Consider the following 19,115-nt stretch of genomic DNA (forward strand, 5'->3'; position numbering starts at 1 on the left):
AGTAGTTCAAATTATTTTATTTTATAAAGGGGTGGTATTATTAACTTACATGCCAAAGTCATGCTGGGCAAATTAATATTTACAGAAGTTATAAAATAAATCAATACTTACAAGTATATAATGTCTGAATACATAATTGATTTTGCCTGCATTGCTTTCTGATATAAGTTGGTGGTGGAAATTATAAAATTCCTCATAACCAATCTCAGAATAGAAAATCACCACTGGGCTTTCAAGATTAGATGAGGGGTATCTGTGATCTCCTTTGAACAATAAAGGCTTGGGTCTGAAAATAAATATCAAAATCTTAAAATTTTGTTTCAATTTTTATTTCAAGTCCATTCAATTAACATACTGTTATATTTTTTCAGGTGTACAATATAGTGATTCAACAAATCCATACATCACCTGGTGCTCATCACAAGTGTACTCCTTAATCCCCAATACATATTTCACCCATCCTCCCACACCCCCTTAAAATTTTAAACTTAAAAAAGTACTTAAACATTAAAAACAGTACAAGATATAGCTACAGCAGCAATGATTTAAGATTTTAAGTATCTTAATAATATAAGAAGATCAAAATCTGAAAGTTTTGACAGTAAGAATACTGTCAAATATGAGTCTTACTTATTCATGACTGAAAATAATAAAAATACATGCATTATATAAATACTAACTATAAAATGCGGACTTAAGATTAATAATTGTTACCAATTCCTAAAGAAGGATGAAAGCCAGAAAAAGGATACTAAACTTTAGTAAGCTATTCTACTATGTAATCATTTTTTTAGACTTATCTAAAATAAAATCTATTGACCTAAAATAGATTTATCTATTTCAGGGAGAGAGAGAAAGAAAGAGAGAACGTGAGCAAGGGGAGGGGCACAGACAGGGGGAGAAAGAATCTCAAGCAGACTCCACACTGAGCTCAGTGCCCAACTCAGGGGCTCAATCCCATGACCCTGAGGTCAGGACCTGAGCTGAAATCAAGAGTCAGATGCTTAACTGACTTCATCACCCAGATAACCCTAAATAGATTATCCTTTTATCTGAAAACATAAGTACAAATAATGTGAAAAGGCACGATGACTTTAAAGCATATAACTTGCCAACCACAGCATCTCCCTCCTCTATCATTTTATTAAATGATCTTCCTACTAAATGATTTAACATTTAAGTTTCCTCCCAAATTTCAAAACTTCACCCTCAAAAACAATTCCCTAACAATGGCATCAAGATATTAAGAGATCACAGGTGCCTGGGTGGCTCAGTCAGTTGGGTGTCCAACTCTTGATTTCTGCTCAGGTCATGATCTCAGGGTTGTGAGATGGAGCTCTGTGTCAGATGTAGAGTCTGCTTGGACTCCCACCCTCCATCCCTCCCCTCTTATTCACTCACTTTCTATCTCTATCTCTCTCTCTCTCTCTCAAAAAAAAAAAAAAAGATATTAATAAGTCTTATTACACAGACTTAATGATCTGCCATTCCCTCTTACAATGAACTATAATTATACTATTTCACAGAAAGTAAAAATGTATAAATAAGGATGTTCACGAAAGCCTCACCATAATAACAAAAACAAACAAAGAAACAGAAAACAACTTTAAAACTATCAGTAAAAAACTACAGGACATTCTTACATAGTTATCTTGCATGTGGTAAAAATATGGAGATACACTACATATACTACTGGGAAGAAATCGCTTGTAAAAATAAACCTACATACCTGTATAAATTTATAACCACAGAAAAAAACTCCAAAACACTATGACAAACCACTAAAAATAGTTATCACCTCTCAAAAGAGGAAACACTATCACTCTTTTCTTTACGAAGGCTTATATTATTGTTTCAAGAGTAGGGATCCCTGGGTGGCTCAGTGGTTTAGCACCTGCCTTCGGCCCAGGGCATGATCCTGGAGTCCCACATCAGGCTCCCTGCATGGAGCCCGCTTCTCCTTCTGCCTGTGTCTCTGCCTCTCTGCCTCTCTCTCTCTCTCTCTCTCTCTCCTTCTGCCTGTGTCTCTGCCTCTCTCTCTCTCTCTCTCTCTAGTCTCTCATGAATAAATAAATAAAATCTTTAAAAAAAAAAAGTTTTCGAATGTCCATTCCTTGACCTGAAGGTAGCTGGAACACACACCCCATTTTCTGGTTGTCATTCTGAGTAAAAGGCTCTCATGCCATTTAGTGAGCAGAGAACAAATGCCAGGCAGATAATCTTACTAAAGAAGAACTACCCTGCCTAAAACGCTCTTCTGAATCAACAGAGCAACACCAGAGAGAGATCACTGTTATTTTATTTATAATGCCAGTGGAGAAAAGGTACAATTATTGCCATAGCCAGACAACAAGAGGCACCTGTTACATCTGTCCACCACAGGAAACATAACTTTAAGCAAAAAAGTCAGCCCTTTAATTACCAGTTTAAGGGATGCCTGGGTGGCTCAGTGGCTGAGCATCTGCCTTTGGCTCAGGGCGTGATCCCGGGATCGAGTCCCACATTGGGCTTCCTGCATGGAGCCTGCTTCTCCCTCTGCCTATGTCTCTGCCTCTCTCTCTCTCTCTGTGTCTCTCATGAATAGATAAATATTTTTTTAAATTACCAATTTAATATTCAAATTAAGCTTGCAATTATCTTTTAAATGGTCTCCTTTGCCTGAAACTAATAATACCCTGAGAAATCATTATTAATATAATTACTTCAGGCCCTTGCTTTAATACACCAGGTAATTCTTTACTAAGCTAATGACAACACCTATGTAATCTCTCAGACAGTTATTACTAAATAATAATAGTTACATTAAGTACTCTTATTATCTCCATTTCGAAATGAGATAGAAAAAGAAAGGTTAAGTAATTTACCTAAGTTTACAAAACTATTTTTAGTAATGGAGCTGGGATTCAAATCTAGTCAGTCTGGCGCCAGAATCCATACTCTAAGCAACTGTACCTACAGACCACAAAACCCATCAGAAAAATCCAATGATGGATTTGATATAGAAGAAAGCATAATGCAATGCATGACATTTACACAAAGAAACACACAATCTACCTTTCAGATGCCGTGAGGAGAAGAGTCTCAAGGGTATCAAAATCACAGGTCTTCTTTCCATGCACAGAGAAAAATGAGTTACATTCTTCTGGTGGAGGTTCATCAGCTGCTATCTGCCATTTAAGACACAAGACATGCTTGCAATGATTTCTAATCAAAGAAGAGTAAGGACGTGAATACTCTAAATAGGTAATCAGATGGCAATACAATAACATCAATAAAAACAAAAATTAACATCTACTGAACCCCCATGATGTGACAGGATTTAAGGGTTTTTATGCATCACTGTTTCCTACTTATTATTTCACCTAGCTACTCCCAATATCACCCCAAGAGGTAGATGTTAATATCGCCAAAAGAGAATTTGTAAATTCTATCTCAGAAAATAATAAAAGACGTCCAGGGACACAGTATGTACCTTGAAGAAAACTAACCTTACAAATGTCAACTTCAAGCATCAGAGTGCAACTACACAGTTCTTATTAAGTGTATTAGGCCCATATAATAAGTATAAAATGCAAATTAACTTGAATCCCCTCTCTGAAACAGGAAGATGACATAGAATCTAAAAAAGTAACTGGATTGGGATGCCTGGGTGGCTCAGCTGGTTTAAGCGTCTGCCTTCAGCTCAGGGTTATGATCTCAGGGTTCAGGGATCAAGCCCATCAGGCTCTGCTTGGCTAGAAGCCTGCTTCTCTCTCTCCCTGCCGCTATCCCATTTGTGTGCATGCTCTCTCGCTCTCTCTCTCTCAAATAAATAGATAAAATCTTTTAAATAAATAAGTAACCTGGATCTAAAAAGGAATGTAGACAAAAGGTAAAATTATCTACAAAGCATAGTAAGATATTTCAGGGAAAGGTTGAATGAGACATAAGTTTATTTTAAGTGAATATGCATAAATGCCAATGCATGAGATGAGTCAAGCTGCAACTTTCTAATGAGAGGCACAGTGAGAAGAGTGAGTACAATGAGATGGGAAAACAAAGGATATAATGACAAGCAATGTTGTGTGCACTGATGTCATTTACGTAATACAATAATATTAAGATGTCCTTTTCTATTAATTATAAATTTAAGAGAAATAATCCAGAGATATAGAAATGGAAAGCTTGCCATGAAAAACTGACATGAAATCTTTTCATTACAGTCTTGATTTTTTTTTATGAGTTATAAAACTTACAAAGACAAAGAAAAGAATAGTATGATAAACTCCCCTGTATCCAGGACCCAGCTTCAGTATTATCAACTCATGGCCAATCTTACTTCATCCACCTTCCTGCCACACTCCAATGGATGGATCACTTTGACAAGATCCCAAATAACATTTCATTTGTAATGTTCAGTTTATCTCAATAAAAGTTTTTTTTAAATACCTCATTATCACACTTTTAAAAAGGAATAAAATTCTGCATAGATGGCAACTGGCAATAGTTTTTCAATTTTCCCAAGCTCCCTCATTACAACAGAGCAACTAGTTAGTCAATGGATCACACTATGACAAAATGAATGCGAAAAAATATCCCTATGACATAAGACCTGCAGGTATCAGATGCCATAGAGAAGAAAGCAGAGGGATGTTTTAATAACAGAAATTTTGATGATCCTGACAACAAAAAACAAAACAGCCAACAGGTTTTCACTGCAAAGTATGGTGGGCCAACGCATTTGTTCAATCTAGTACCAGGTGAGCACAAGGAGGCCCATGAAAAGGTTAAAGGGCTTAGTGCAATTTAGCTGCTCTGAACTCTCAAAACTCACAAGCTAGGAGTACCTGCTAGGACAGGGCCCCATTGTAAGGAGAAGCTGCTGAGGGTACAACAAAACTTGAATAGCAGAGAGATATTAAGACAACTAAAGAGAAAGTCCAATGAAAGTGCAGGAGGGGAACAGAGGAAATCTCAAAAACCATACCACCATTTTTTTTTTAAAGCCACCATGTTTTTTAACACTACCTAAAATAAACAGAAGAGGGAGCCATGCCAACCTTTAAAAGTACAGGAAAACCCATTTCACATCAGAAGGAGCAGAAAAGTCCCAATGTCAAATCCCTCACAAAGCTAAGAAAAGATTGGAAGGAGAAATAAGAGTAACATCCTTATCTTTATAGATGAAGACCGTACAAGAGAAATTTCAGCAACAACAGAAATCTATATCCACACTGTCCAATGTGGTAGCACTTGCCACCAGTGACCATCAAACACTTAAAATTTGGCTGATGCAACTGAAGAGCTAAATTTATTTCATTTAATCTTAACTTATTTAAATTTAAATACTGACACATGGCTGCTGGCTACCATATTGGACAGCATAGCCATACTCAATAAAGCCATGTCAGAAATACACAGCCAAAAAACAGATGTGAGGACAGCCTGGGTGGCTAAGCAGTTTAGCGCCACCTTCAGCCCAGGGCCTGATTCTGGAGACCCGGGATCGAGTCCACGTTGGGCTCCCTGCATGGAGCCTGTGTCTCTGCCTCTCTCTCTCTCTCTCTCTCTCTCCCTGTCTCTCATGAATAAATAAAATCTTTAAAAAAAATAGATATGAACTACTATTTCAAACAAGTTAAAATATATCAAGAAAATCGTATTAGACATGATTCTGCTTTTAGGTTCTTCTTTAAGAACCTAAGGCAGAATTGGAAAAACTCAGAAGTGAGGTGAAGGTGAAAGATTAAAGAGAAAATTTGTAAAAGAAAAATCAGCGTAGAAATGAAAATTAAACTAGAAGGGGCACAAAAACAAACATGAGAAGTAATGACTTAAGAAAAACAGAAGATGAAAAGAGAAAATATTTTAAAATGATAAAGAAATAGGGACGCCTGGGTGGCTCAACGGTTGAGCATCTGCCTTTGGCTCAGGGCATGACCCCAGGGTGCAGGGATCGAGACCTGCATTGGGCTCCCTGCATGGATCCTGCTTCTCCCTCTGCCTGTCTCTGCCTATCTCTCTCTCTCTGTGTCTCTCTCATGAATGAATAAATAAAATCTTTTTAAAAAAAAAGAAAGAAAAGAGAAAGCAATTCAGAGAAAGTGACAATGAAACTAAGCAAAGAAAATTCAACATAGAGATAATATGAATTCCAAAACAAGGGACTAAAACAAACTATTTTAAGTTTTTAAAAAAATTTCTTGAAATAAAAAATGATCTGAAACTCTGAATTAGTAAGAACATACTGGATACCTGGGAATAATAACCCAGAATAATCACTCTTCAAATTTCTTCAAAGTCATAATTTACTAGAATTTAGTATAAGCTATATTCCAGCTATAAAGTATAAGCTTTATTCTAATAAATTATGACTTTGAAGAAATATTAAAAATTCTTTGGGCCTCTAGACAAAAAGAGCAAGAGACTTTAAGGGAAAGAAAATCAGATTATCATACAACTTTCTGCAGAAAGATTTTATGCTAAAAGAAAATGAAATTCAGGGGGATCCCTGGGTGGCTCAGCAGTTTAGTGCCTGCCTTCCGCCCAGGGTGCGATCCTGGAGTCCCAGGATCCAGTCCCGCATCAGGCTCCCTGCATGGAGCCTGCTTCTCCCTCTCCCTGTGTCTCTGCCTCTCTCTGTGTGTGTCTTTCATGAATAAATAAGTAGAAAGAAAGAAAGAAAGAAAGAAAGAAAGAAAGAAAGAAAGAAAGAAAGAAAGAAAGAAAGAAAGGAAGGAAGGAAGGAAGGAAGGAAGGAAGGAAGGAAGGAAGGAAGGAAGGAAGGAAGGAAGGAAGGAAGAAAGAGAAAAGAAAGAAAGGAGGGAGGGAGGGAGGGAGGGAAAAGAAAAGAAGAAAAGAAAAGAAAAGAAAAAAGAAAAGGAAAGGAAAGGAAAGGAAAAGGAAAAGGAAAAGGAAAAGGAAAAGGAAAAGGAAAGGAAATTGGTTTTAGTCAAAGAAAGAAGATATAAACTAAGGAGTTTATATCTAACATATATAAACATGCAAAACTGAGGAAACATTGTTCCCCTGAGCCCTTCTTGAGCAATCTACCAGAAGCAAGAATCAGAAAAGCCAACTGAAAAGAAAAAAAAAAAAAGAAAAGCCAACTGACTAGAGACATGTGGCAAAAGGACTAGTGGGGAGCATTAAGATATAAATTATTTATAGAACTACAACTAAATGAGTGTTGAAGGGTAAAGTATAATATGAAATATCTATGTTCTAGGTAGAATATATTCACTTTTTTAAATGGGAGAAGGGAAAATGGCAATCATTATGCCAAAAGAAAAATTTTTAACTGTTTATAGGAAATGTAATTGTGGAGGCGCATAGTTGGCTTCTCAGTCTGACTCTTGTTCTCAGCTCAGGTCTTAATCTCAGTTCAAGCCCTGCCTTGGGCTCCACACCCAGCATGAAGCCTACTCAAAAATGGAACAGAACAGAAATGAAAGGAAAAGGGTAAGGGAAGGGGAAAGGAAACATAATTGTGGAAACGGTATGACTACTGTTATTAAGGTTACTGCGTATGTAATGTGGATAAAACAAGTAAACCATAAGATAGTTTAATTCTATCATCCCTTATAACTTTGAGAACTAATATTCTTAGTGTGGAAGAATAAAGATATAACAAAGTAGTCCTAAATTTGAATTGGAAAATCAGTATGAACTCATGAAGTATTTCATCTATACATAGCTTTATATATTTTGCCTTTAGATACCTGTAGTCACTTCCTACCTCTATCCATTTAAAAGGCCTAAGAACAATGACCTACCCATTTGCAATGAATACCCCTAGTGCTTTCACTGGGCTCTTAAAATACCATTTCCACCAAAGAAAACAACAAACAGATAAACAAAGAACTTTAATTAGCCTCTTAGACAAATAACTGATCTCAAATCTAGGGCCAGAGATATACAAGATAAATCTGAAACTACTTACATATCAGATAGGAAGGAAGCAATCAAAGACTACCAGCATGGCATCAAAAGGACTCAGTAGAAGACTCATACTTTGTTTTCCAAAATTAACACAAAGCTCAGCATTCAAAACAGTATAGTACTTTCATAAATAAAGATATATAAACCAATGAAATAGAATAAAGACTCCAAAAATAAACCATCATATTATACAGTCAACTGATTTTCAACAAGGGTGCCAAGACCATTCCAGAGAAAAAGGACAGTCTCTTGACAAATGGTGCTGGGAAAACTAGGTATCTACATGCAAAAGAATGAAGATGGACTCTTATTCTATACCATATACAAAAATTAATTCAAAAAAAAAAAAAAGAAAAAAAAACTAATTCAAAATGGATCAAAGACCTAACTTGAGAGCTAATACAGTAACTACAGAACTATAGAAGAAAACATAGTTTCATACATTGGATTTGGTAATGATTTTTGGATATAATACCAAAAGCACAGGCAACAAAAGAAAAAATTGATAAATCAGATTTCATCAAAATTTTAAATTTTGTCTATCAGTGAACACCATCAACAGTGAAAACACAACCCATAGAACATGAGAAAATATTTGAAAAGCATATATCTGGTAAGTGACTAAAAACCCAATGTATATATAAAAAAAAAAACCCTACCACAACACAAAAACAAATAATCTACCTGAGAAACAGGTAAAAACAAATAATGGGCAAATCTCCAGAGAAGATACACAGATGGCCAATAAGGACAAAAGCCCCACATCCTTGGTCACTAGGGAAATGAAAGTCAAAACCACAAGACACAACTTCCTATCCATGAGGGCAGCTATTATCAAAAACACAGAAAATAAAGTGTTGGGAAGTATGTGGAAAAAGTGAAATCCTGGAGCATTACTGGTGATAATGTAAAATGGTGCAGCTGCTGTGAAAAAGTTTGGTAATTCTTAAAATGTTAAACACAGAATTGCCACAGGATCCATGAATTATGCTCTTTTGTACACACCCAAAAGAACTGAATACAGAGTCATAAACCAATGTTCCAAGCAGCATTATTCACAATAGCCAAAGCCAGAAACAATCCAAATGTCCATCAACAGAGGACATACATAATCAAATGTGTTCTATACATCCAATGGAGTATTATTCAGTTATACAAAGAAATTAAATTTTGATACATGCCACACATGGATGAACCTTAAAAACATTATGCTATGTGAAATAAGCCAGACACAAAAAGACAAACACCATTATGATTCCACTTGAAGGAGGTATTCAAAATGGGCAAACTCAGAGATAGAAAGTAGAATGATGGTTACCAGGGATGGGAAGGGTGGGTATGGGGGATGGGAAGTTATTATTTGAGAAGTATATAGTTTCAGTGTAGCAAGATGAAAGGAGTTCTGAAGATGCATGGTGGTGATGCTTGTACAATAAGAATGTCCTGAATACCACTGAACTGTACACTTAAATTAACAGCCAAGATGATAAATCTTACATTATGTACATTTTCCCACAATAAAAAAAAAAAAAGTTGAACCAAAAAACTAAATGGTTGGGCAGCCCGGGTGGCTCAGTGGTTTAGCGCCGCCTTCAGCTCAGGGCGTGATCCTGGAGACCTGGGATTGAGTCCCCCACGTCGAGCTCCCTGCATGGAGCCTGCTTCTCTCCCTCTGCCTGTGTTTCTGCCTCTCTCTCTCTCTCTCTCTCTGTCTCTCATGAATAAATAAACAATTTTTAAAAAAACTTAAATGGTTAAAATAAAAAGATGCTAGTGAATCAAACTCATTCAAAAACCTGGTAAACAACAGGAAAGAATCAAGCATGTACTCTGCCATCCCCATGTGAACAGTACCAGGTGAGGAGAGGTACCTCTTTAAATCCATATTCCAGGAACAACAACACAAGAATGAGAGTCACCACTTTACAACATAAAGAATTAATAGATTAAGCACAGAGCAGTAATGGCTGCTAAATCAAAGAGGTCTCCTAATGAAACAGTGTACTACCTATACACTTGCCGAAGGGGAAAAAAAGCCACAATTCTCATTGAGCCTCTGGATCAGCTGCCAATTTGCAAAAAACAGAGGACAAAAAAAGCTGAACTGCATCATGAGTATGTGATCACCAAAATACAGACTGAAAAAATTTACAGGGCCAACAGCTCGTGTCACTCAAAGAAAAGAGAGGAAGAACCTATAAATTCAGCACCACCCACCAAAAACATTATCAAAATTTTTAAAACTGAGCAATACTAAATTACTGTGTAGATATGCACTCTTAGACAACATAATGATAAAGAAACACAGCAAGTCATTTCAACAGAGGTTGATAAAGTAGTTCCTGTTGAGGGTGAAATGTGGCTGTAATGAGAGCAGAGCACAAGAAGGGTAGGCTGCCAGAGGGCCTGGCTAAGCTCTACTTCTTGATCTGGGGGAAAATTACAAGTGCTCACTTTGCAAAAATTCATTACACAATATAATTCATGTGAGTGGTTTTCTATGCCTACTTTATTTTATAATAAAATAGTGATTTTAAAATTAACATTTCTTTTACATCAAATATATGATCAGTATGTGCTCATCTTTGAGTCTCTCACTTTTTTTTTTATACAAGGAGAGTCTGGTTCAACTCAAATTCCAACAAGATCCACACACTGCATTAAGCAGATACATATTTTAAGTCTCCCTTGAAGTTTTTCCTTCCTTCTTTTCTTTCCTCATAACATATTTGTTGAAGTAATAGACTATTTTACTACAAAGTCTCCTACATTCTGGATTTTCCTATTACCCCTGTGATCCTGCTTCATATTTCCCATCCCCTGTATTTCCTGTGAACTTTTTTTTTCCTGTGAACTTTAGATCTAAAGGCTGTGATCCAGATTTACAGTCAATTGGTTTAGCAAGACTATACCTCCTATGCTGTGTTGTATAAATGAAGTCTGGTAGTTTCGTCTTTGTGTGGATATTTTTTCTTTCTTCTTAAATGAAAATGAGTGCAAATTATGTTTTTTTATTTAAAAACACCTGTGAGAGGAAGACATAGACATGGCCAACATGCACATGAGAAAATGCTCTGCATCACTTGCCATCAGGGAAATACAAATCAAAACCACAATGAGATACCACCAGTGAGAATGGGGAAAATTAACAAGGCAGGAAACAACAAATGTTGGAGAGGATGCGGAGAAAAGGGAACCCTCTTACACTGTTGGTGGGAATGTGAACTGGTGCAGCCACTCTGGAAAACTGTGTGGAGGTTCCTCAAAGAGTTAAAAATAGACCTGCCCTACGACCCAGCAATTGCACTGCTGGGGATTTACCCCAAAGATTCAGATGCAATGAAACGCTGGGACACCTGTACCCCGATGTTTATAGCAGGAATGTCCACAATAGCCAAACTGTGGAAGGAGCCTCGGTGTCCATCGAAAGATGAATGGATAACGAAGATGTGGTTTATGTATACAATGGAAGATTCCTCAGCCATTAGAAACGACAAATACCCACCATTTGCTTCAACGTGGATGGAACTGGAGGGTATTATGCTGAGTGAAATGAGTCAATCGGAGAAGGACAAACAGTGTATGTTCTCATTCATTTGGGGAATATAAATAATAGTGAAAGGGAATATAAGGGAAGGGAGAAGAAATGTGTGGGAAATATCAGAAAGGGAGACAGAACATAAAGACTCCTAACTCTGGGAAACGAACTAGGGGTGGTGGCAGGGGAGGAGGGCGGGGGGTGGGGGTGAGTGGGTGACAGGCACTGAGGGGGACACTTGACGGGATGAGCACTGGGTGTTATTCTGTATGTTGGTAAATTGAACACCAATACAAAATTATGTTATTAAAAAATAAATAAATAAATAAAAAATAAAAACACCTGTGATCTGAAGATCTAATGTCAGCTTTGCTTTCTATTTATAAACAAATCATAAATCGTCAGAAATTTCACACAGAAAAATTATAGCTCTGTAACACAATGCCAGGACAACCCCAATATATCCAATCATCATGTTATACAACCCCTAAAAAATACTGTTATCTCTAAGCACTGAACTTACCTGCTGGAAAGCTTGAATTGTAGCCGAATAAGAATGAAGGGACAGACAAAATTTCAACAAATTCTGCTGTAGAGGGGACAGAAACTGAAATGCAGTTTCCAGTATTGCATGATAATAGGAATAATCAGTACCTGTCAAAGGAACAAATTAACCAAAGTAACTATATAGGACTAGACATACCCAAATAAGATAGTTCACAAAGTATAAAGCTATGTGTTACAAAGGTATATGATGGCAAAATTTTACCACTATCCTATCTTGAACTATTGTCAAATGCTTAGAATTCCCTAGAGTACACAAAGTAATTGGACTCTTCCTCTCTTCTTTCCTTTTTTCACACTATTCCCTCTACCTGGACTGCAAGTGTCCCACTTACCTGGATGACTAACTTCTACTTAATCTCCACTGGAAGAATTCAGTTATGACATTACTCACTCTGCAAAGTCACTCCCAATCCCTACCCCATGCCTCACTGGACCAAGTACATCTCTTCTTTGGTCCCTTAATATTTCTCTGCTTACCTCTTTCACTTATCACATCAGATACTAAATTATTTATTCACTATCCACCCCTCCCAAAATAGTTTTTGAGCCCCAAGAGGGGCTCAAACGTATCTTTGTATCCCCAATGCTAACATGTTTATTACTTAATCAATAACCCAACAAAACTGAGCTGTATAATGAGAAGTACAAAGTATTAAAGGATATTAAGGAAATGGTAGTTTGGGGAGAAGCATATTTAAACAATTGAAACAAACTATCAGAGGGGAGAAAAGTTACATGTACCAGTATGAAAAAATCCCCAGGATATATTCTTAAAGTGCAAGGTACAAAACAACCGGCAGTTGACCCCTGAACATAGTTTAGAGGCATCAACTGCCCCACAGTCAAAAGTCCATGTATAACTTTGACTCCCCAAAAACTTAACTACTAACAGCCTCCAAGTGATACAGTTTACATTGTCCTGAATTTGATACCTTGACACTCAAGTTGTGGGTGACTGGCAGGCTTAACGGGAAACATTGTGAATGGCACTAAATTAATGATAATAAACCTAACAGATAACAGGTAAGTTGTATAGTTAATTCATAACAAAAGAAAAAGGGAATCAAAACTGATGGTAATTATGTTAATACTAAATGATTTTAAATGAATTTGACTTCTACAAAACATTTATACAGCACTTCTAATAAAAGAACACAAAAGAACAAAGACAAAGTGGGGAAGAAACAGTACTTATAGGAGAAGTTATAAACTGCTTCAGAAGGAAGTATTAGTTAGTATTGGCTCTGCAGGCTACCATCACAGCTCTAGTCATTAAAAATAAAAACGTTTTCCATTAATTGCCATGCCACAAATACTATGAAAGAGAGCGTTTTTTCCTAACATTTTCCCAGATACCAAAGTCAAAGAAGCATTTGCTTCAATTTTACCGTGATGATCAGATGATCCAATATTTTGACTGGCTTCTACAAAATTCCAAAATTTCTCTTGACTGTCTTCTGCTAAAAACTCACTGGGAGAAAAGGGAGGAAATATCAGAAATAAAATAACTTAATAAAATCCTCTAATATAAGTTACATTACAAAAGAGAGCAAAAAGAGGTTTTTAAGTATACAAATGTCCACAGTTTGGCTTTTATAACATATATTATACACAAGCATGTATAATATATATCCTAATGATAAGCAAGTCTTATTAGCGTATTGGCTATTTATAACTAATTAGCTTATTAGTAACTTATTCACTTACTCTATTAATAGCTTAATAGGTATTCCTTAAGAAACCTGGATTAATGTAACAAGAAGGGAGTCCCAATATAAATAAAGCTTATGAAACCCTGTTTTGTGATAATGCTGCTGGTAGTAGAAGCAGAATTAAGAACTGATAATTCTGGTACTAGTTCTGCTCATTTATTTTCTGAAAGACTTCATAAAGAACAAAAAAATATGTTTTGCCTAAGATTCTCCCAAGGAAAATATGAACCCTAGAAAAATCTCTAGGAGACTAAAGGCAGCATGTTGTAATCTTTTAACATCCATAAATCCAAATTTTCAAGATTACCAAATTTCAGTTTAATAAAGTTCTTAGAACTTAATACCACTTTCATTTTTTCTTGACTTTACAGATCTAAAATAATGGCCATTCTAAATTTCCTTTCATTGGAGAGTATAAAATCCCTAAAAGAAAACACATGTACTGATTGAATGATTCATGTCAATTGGTTCTCTTCTCTGAGATAGAATACCAATGTAGGCGTGATCTTTCACTTCTTAAAGCAAACTACAGATCTGGATCTCAGCTTACCTAGCCAAAGGAAGACTTTCCCATTACTTGCCAACACTGGGATGTACAACTCTCACTCTACTCCACAGCTAGACACAGAAATATGGGAAAAATAAGAAACATTTCCTGGTAATACACAGCCTCTCTAAAAATAGGTTTCTGAAAATACCCATTATCATAATGTATTAAATACTTTAGTACCTCCTTGAATGTGGAATTTTTCTAGGCTTTCTAGTAACTAAGAAAAACATACTAGCCTTATAATAGCTTGTGGTCTAAGAAAACAGATACTAAGACAAATAGATTGTAATATGCAAATAAACACTAAATTAATTAATTAAAGCTGCGTCTACAAGATAAGTTTGTGGAAGACAGGGAAGGGATAATACACTCAAAGGTTGTAATGGTGAGAAGAATTCACTGAAGCTAAGGCCCTCCACGTAAAGGCCATGTACAAATACATATATGCTCTTCATATAATTACAAGAAAACTTGAAACACACATTCTTCTTCATCCCACTGCATAAATAAGTCTTACAACATCTAAGTTTCAAACAGTCTTAAGAAAATTAATTACTAGATCCACTGAATTAATCCAAAAACAGTAAGAACAATACAAGATATTATTAAAAGGAACGCTGCCATCTGTTTACAATATAATTCAGTTTGTTTGCTTTTCTTTTTTTTTTTTAGCTTCTTATTCCATTGAGTAAAACATCTATAGTTTTTCAGATGAAATTATATGATGTGTAGGATTTGTTTTAAAATATTCCAGTAGGATAAGGGAGGAGGGTAGCAGTGATGGTGATAGATTACTGGACTTCTGTTGATAATTGCTAAAACTGGGTGACAGGTAGAGGGAGAGCACATTATACGTACCACACTCTCTCCACTTACAAATGTTTTGAAAGATCACAATAAAAAGTTTTCAATTATGGCAAAAGAAAAAAAAAAAAACTATAAACCACCTGAATGTCCACCAGATAGCATAAATCTGGTAGCAAACTTGTTTTCTAGATTTCCAAAGTTGTTGGAGATCAGAACTCGTCTTCCTTCCATACAGAACTAGAAAGGGAAGGGAAATGAATATTTAAGGAGGGCATACTATGTAACAGGCACTATGCTTGGCATATTCACCCATGTCCTTAAAGCCTCAAAGCCATTCTGAGTTATAACCATTTTTAGAATAAAACTACAACTCAGAGAGGTTACTGATTTGCTTAAGGGCACAGAGATAGCAAATGAAAATTCTGGAATGCAAACTCAAATCTATTTGATTTATCTCTATCATGCTGCATTCTTGGGCCATTATAGTATCTAGTGCTCAATAAATGATTATTGGTTTCAATTTTAATACTACTTTACTTATACAATATTTGTTAGTCACTATGGCTGTTCAAAACATATTCAGTGTTCTACTTCAATTAAATATGTATCACTTCATGAACAACCAGAAAGCTACAACCGCTTCAACAGGATCACGCCTAATCTAAAAATATACATGGGAATATTTTTAGTCCCTAAGGGCTAGATACAGGGAAGGCAAAATATCTGTGGTAGCCGCATGCCTCAATATGTAGAAAAATATTCTGTCCCATCACCCTCACTCAGATGGACGGTGCTGTGATCCGCCACTGATGTCTGCCATGGACCTGGGAGGGAAGAATGGTGGCCTCAGCTAACTCTGGAGGTAAATATTGAGGATTTCAAATATGCACAACTTATTTCTGAGTTGCCTAAATGTCCCATTACCTTGGCAAACTGTCTGCAAATAGCCACAGAAGAGAACTAAAAATAACCAACCAAAATGGCAAATGGCCAGGAAATTATGAAAAGGGGCAATGTTTGTGAGAGGAAAGTTGGTGAAGGAAGTGGTATACACTATCCACTTCACAGAGATCAAAGAAACAGAAAAAAAAAAAGTGGATTAATTAAGGCTGACAGTTTTAACATACTTTTTCAAAAGTCCCATAAGTATGTACCATAAGAATCTTCTGAGACAATGAGACAAAAACCAAAAAATTAGTGTGAGAACAACCGAGTGGAACTAAGGAATGTCAAGCAGAGTATTATAAAACATCTGTTACAGTTAACTACACAAAATTATTTAGAAAGTGACAGTAAATCTCAAACACTTAGATTTATACCAGACAAATCATCCAAAATAGGATTGTGGGGAAAAGAGTTCAGCTAAGTCCCGGCTCAGGCAGTTTAGATGTCAAACAACCTTTGGTCACTTAACTTTTATAACTATCCTCTATCTAATAAAGTTCTGATACTGGAACCCATTGATCAGATTGTAACCCTGCTATGAAATAAATGCAGTAGGAATTCTTTCTTTTGGCCATTTTATTGCTGAGAAAAGGGAGGCACAGAGAGTGCTGATCAGCAAAAAGCCCATGAGGCTCCTCAGCAAGCCAAAATCAGGTCCTACAAGTCCTATTTTCCCACTGGCCTTCTTATCAATACCAAATGAAGCTGTTTCCTTAGGAGATGCAGCTATTCATAACTACAGTCAACATAACAAAAACTCTTCATTCACATTTTTCTAGGGATTAAAAGGAGGAAATGTTAGAAGACATAATTCTAAGTTGAAGAGTACAAAGACAGACCAAAATTAAGTAAAGTAATGCAACAGTTCAAATTTCTAGCACTATCAGAATCTGAGATTTACCAACTGCTTGACATTCAATCTACCTAAATTTATACTTTAGAACTATTCTCTAGAAGTCCTAGCTATATATTACTTCAGATACAAAAATAAGTTCCTCTCTATAAACAAAAAACTGACCAAAAGAGGGGTATCTGATTAATTATATTATAAACATTAACTAAAAAATACACTTGTAACACAAAATCTCCCAAGAAAGCATTGACTATATCGCATTTTATTGATTTGAAGATAACCATCAATTTTAAGACATATTATTGTTTTTATGAAACACTAAAAAGGAAAACGCTACCAATTTTAATTTTAAGGTAACATCTTGATTTCATTAAAATGTCTCTTAATTTTGGAGATGTTAAAAAACAGAACACGTACATCTCAGATAAAATCCAGCTGTGTCCTCAGCCTCCCCTCTGTGCTCTTCTATCTCGAGGTCTTCTTTCAACTTCTTAGAAGGCACATGCCCTCTCTCCCTCATCTTGCCAAGCTCCCTTCTTTTATTAAACACCTCTTAAAACTTTTTTCAAATAAATTGAAAAATTCCTTTAAGTACAACTCTCTCTTCCTTTATTACCACAGGTACACGTTTCTGAGAAGATAATGTAACCAATTCAATATATTTGTCCAAAGAAGTCCCTAAGTATCTCTATGAATTAGTATTATCCTATCCTACCGACAGATTCTATAGTCTAACAGCCTCTGACTAGCATACAGCACAGTGCACAACGAAAGAGGCGCTGACCAAATGCATGTGATGATGACAATCTTACTGCCTAAAAAAACCTCCTGAATACTCACTAGCAGATCCTACATTATTACTTAAATACATGAAAGAAAAAAAAAAAAGACATCTTCTTACCTGACTTCTAACAACAATGGAGTGGAAAACCATTTTGTCGTAAGAGAAGTTGTAATGGCTTTTGAATCTGCCTTTACTGAGGAAAACAGCCATAGTCCAATGAATACAATCAGAAGTCCCATTTTATTGCAAACCCCTAAAAAGGGGGGAAAAAAAAGGTTTTGCTACAAAGAAATGTTTAAATTTAAATCTTAATACTTAAAGACACAAAATAAACATGAAAATTAAAGAAATGGAAATGCTTCTGAAATTTAACAGCACCTAATATCTCCATGGTTTCAACTTGCTGAGTGACTAAAAGTGTGTAGATCATATACTCTTTCCTACAAAGACTCTATTTCATTTACTGGGGAGTCTATGCTATACACAGGTATAAAAGCCAGGTGGTTGCACACAATCATACTTTACAAAGCATGAGAGTAAATAAAGCTGAGGTAGATTAAAATGTAAATGATGGATATTAAATGGTGTCCTCCCAAAGTCCTAACCCCAGCACATTGAAATATGAACTTATTTGGAAATACGGTCTTAGCGGAGGTAATCTCATTAAAACGAGGTCATTAGGGTGGGTCCAATATGACTGGTGATACAAAAAAAGGACAATGTGGAGAGAGAGACAGGCATGCAGGGGGAACACCATGTGAAGAGACACAGGGAGAATGCCAGGAAAGACAGGGGCAGCCCCTGGAATACTGTAAACCAGAGAATATCTGGAGCTGGCCGATGCTGGAAGAAGCAAAGACAGACCTTCCCCTACAGACTTCTGAGGGAACATGATCCTGTGACACCTTTATTTAGAATGTCTGGCATCCAAAACTGTCAGACAAGAAACTGTCATTGCTCTAAGCTACACAGTTTGGTCATTGGAGCCTTAGGGAGCTTACAGATGGGCCTTGAATGTAAAAGCAAAGGTACAGAATGAAGAAATGTTAGAACTCAATGGGCCCCTATCTACAAAATAAGGAAGTTGGGGTCGATGGTAAATTGGCATGGCCATTGACTGCAGGCCTTCTGAACTCCCAGCAGTAACCTCCTCAAGCATACTGAGGTGTCCAGATCATTTCAGAAAAAGGCCTCCAGGGACGGCTGGGTGGCTCAGCGATTGAGCACCTGCCTTTGGCTCAGGGCATGCTCCTGGAGTCCCAGGATCAAGTCCCACATTGGGCTCCCTGCAGGGAGTCTGCTTCTCCCTCTGCCTATGTCTCTGCCTCTCTCTGTGGGTCTCTCATGAATAAATAAAATCTTAAAAAATAAAAAAGAAAAAGGCCTCTAGCTTTAGGCTTCTTTGGCCTGATTTTTCATCTCAGAAGTCTGCCTGACAG

The 19,115-nt window shown here is 36.4% G+C and overlaps 1 protein-coding gene across 3 annotated transcripts in view; it reads right to left on the bottom strand.

Annotated features, from left to right (window-relative positions):
• UGGT1 (UDP-glucose glycoprotein glucosyltransferase 1) overlaps window positions 1–19,115 on the bottom strand; it is a 122,998-nt gene that overhangs the window by 99,499 nt on the left and 4,384 nt on the right. For all 3 annotated transcript variants that reach the window (XR_013358971.1, XM_077861219.1, XM_077861218.1), the window contains exons 2-6: window positions 17,794–17,929; window positions 13,414–13,496; window positions 11,982–12,112; window positions 3,055–3,167; window positions 112–286 (exon numbers count right to left, since the gene is read on the bottom strand). Coding sequence is in view for 2 of the 3 variants with exons in the window: in XM_077861219.1 (XP_077717345.1) it covers window positions 112–286; window positions 3,055–3,167; window positions 11,982–12,112; window positions 13,414–13,496; window positions 17,794–17,915 (624 nt within the window). In the remaining variant the exon portion in view is untranslated. The remainder of the gene's footprint in view (window positions 1–111; window positions 287–3,054; window positions 3,168–11,981; window positions 12,113–13,413; window positions 13,497–17,793; window positions 17,930–19,115) is intronic.

This window comes from Canis aureus, chromosome 20 (genome assembly GCF_053574225.1).
Source record: "Canis aureus isolate CA01 chromosome 20, VMU_Caureus_v.1.0, whole genome shotgun sequence".
In the NCBI taxonomy this organism is placed as follows: domain Eukaryota; kingdom Metazoa; phylum Chordata; class Mammalia; order Carnivora; family Canidae; genus Canis; species Canis aureus.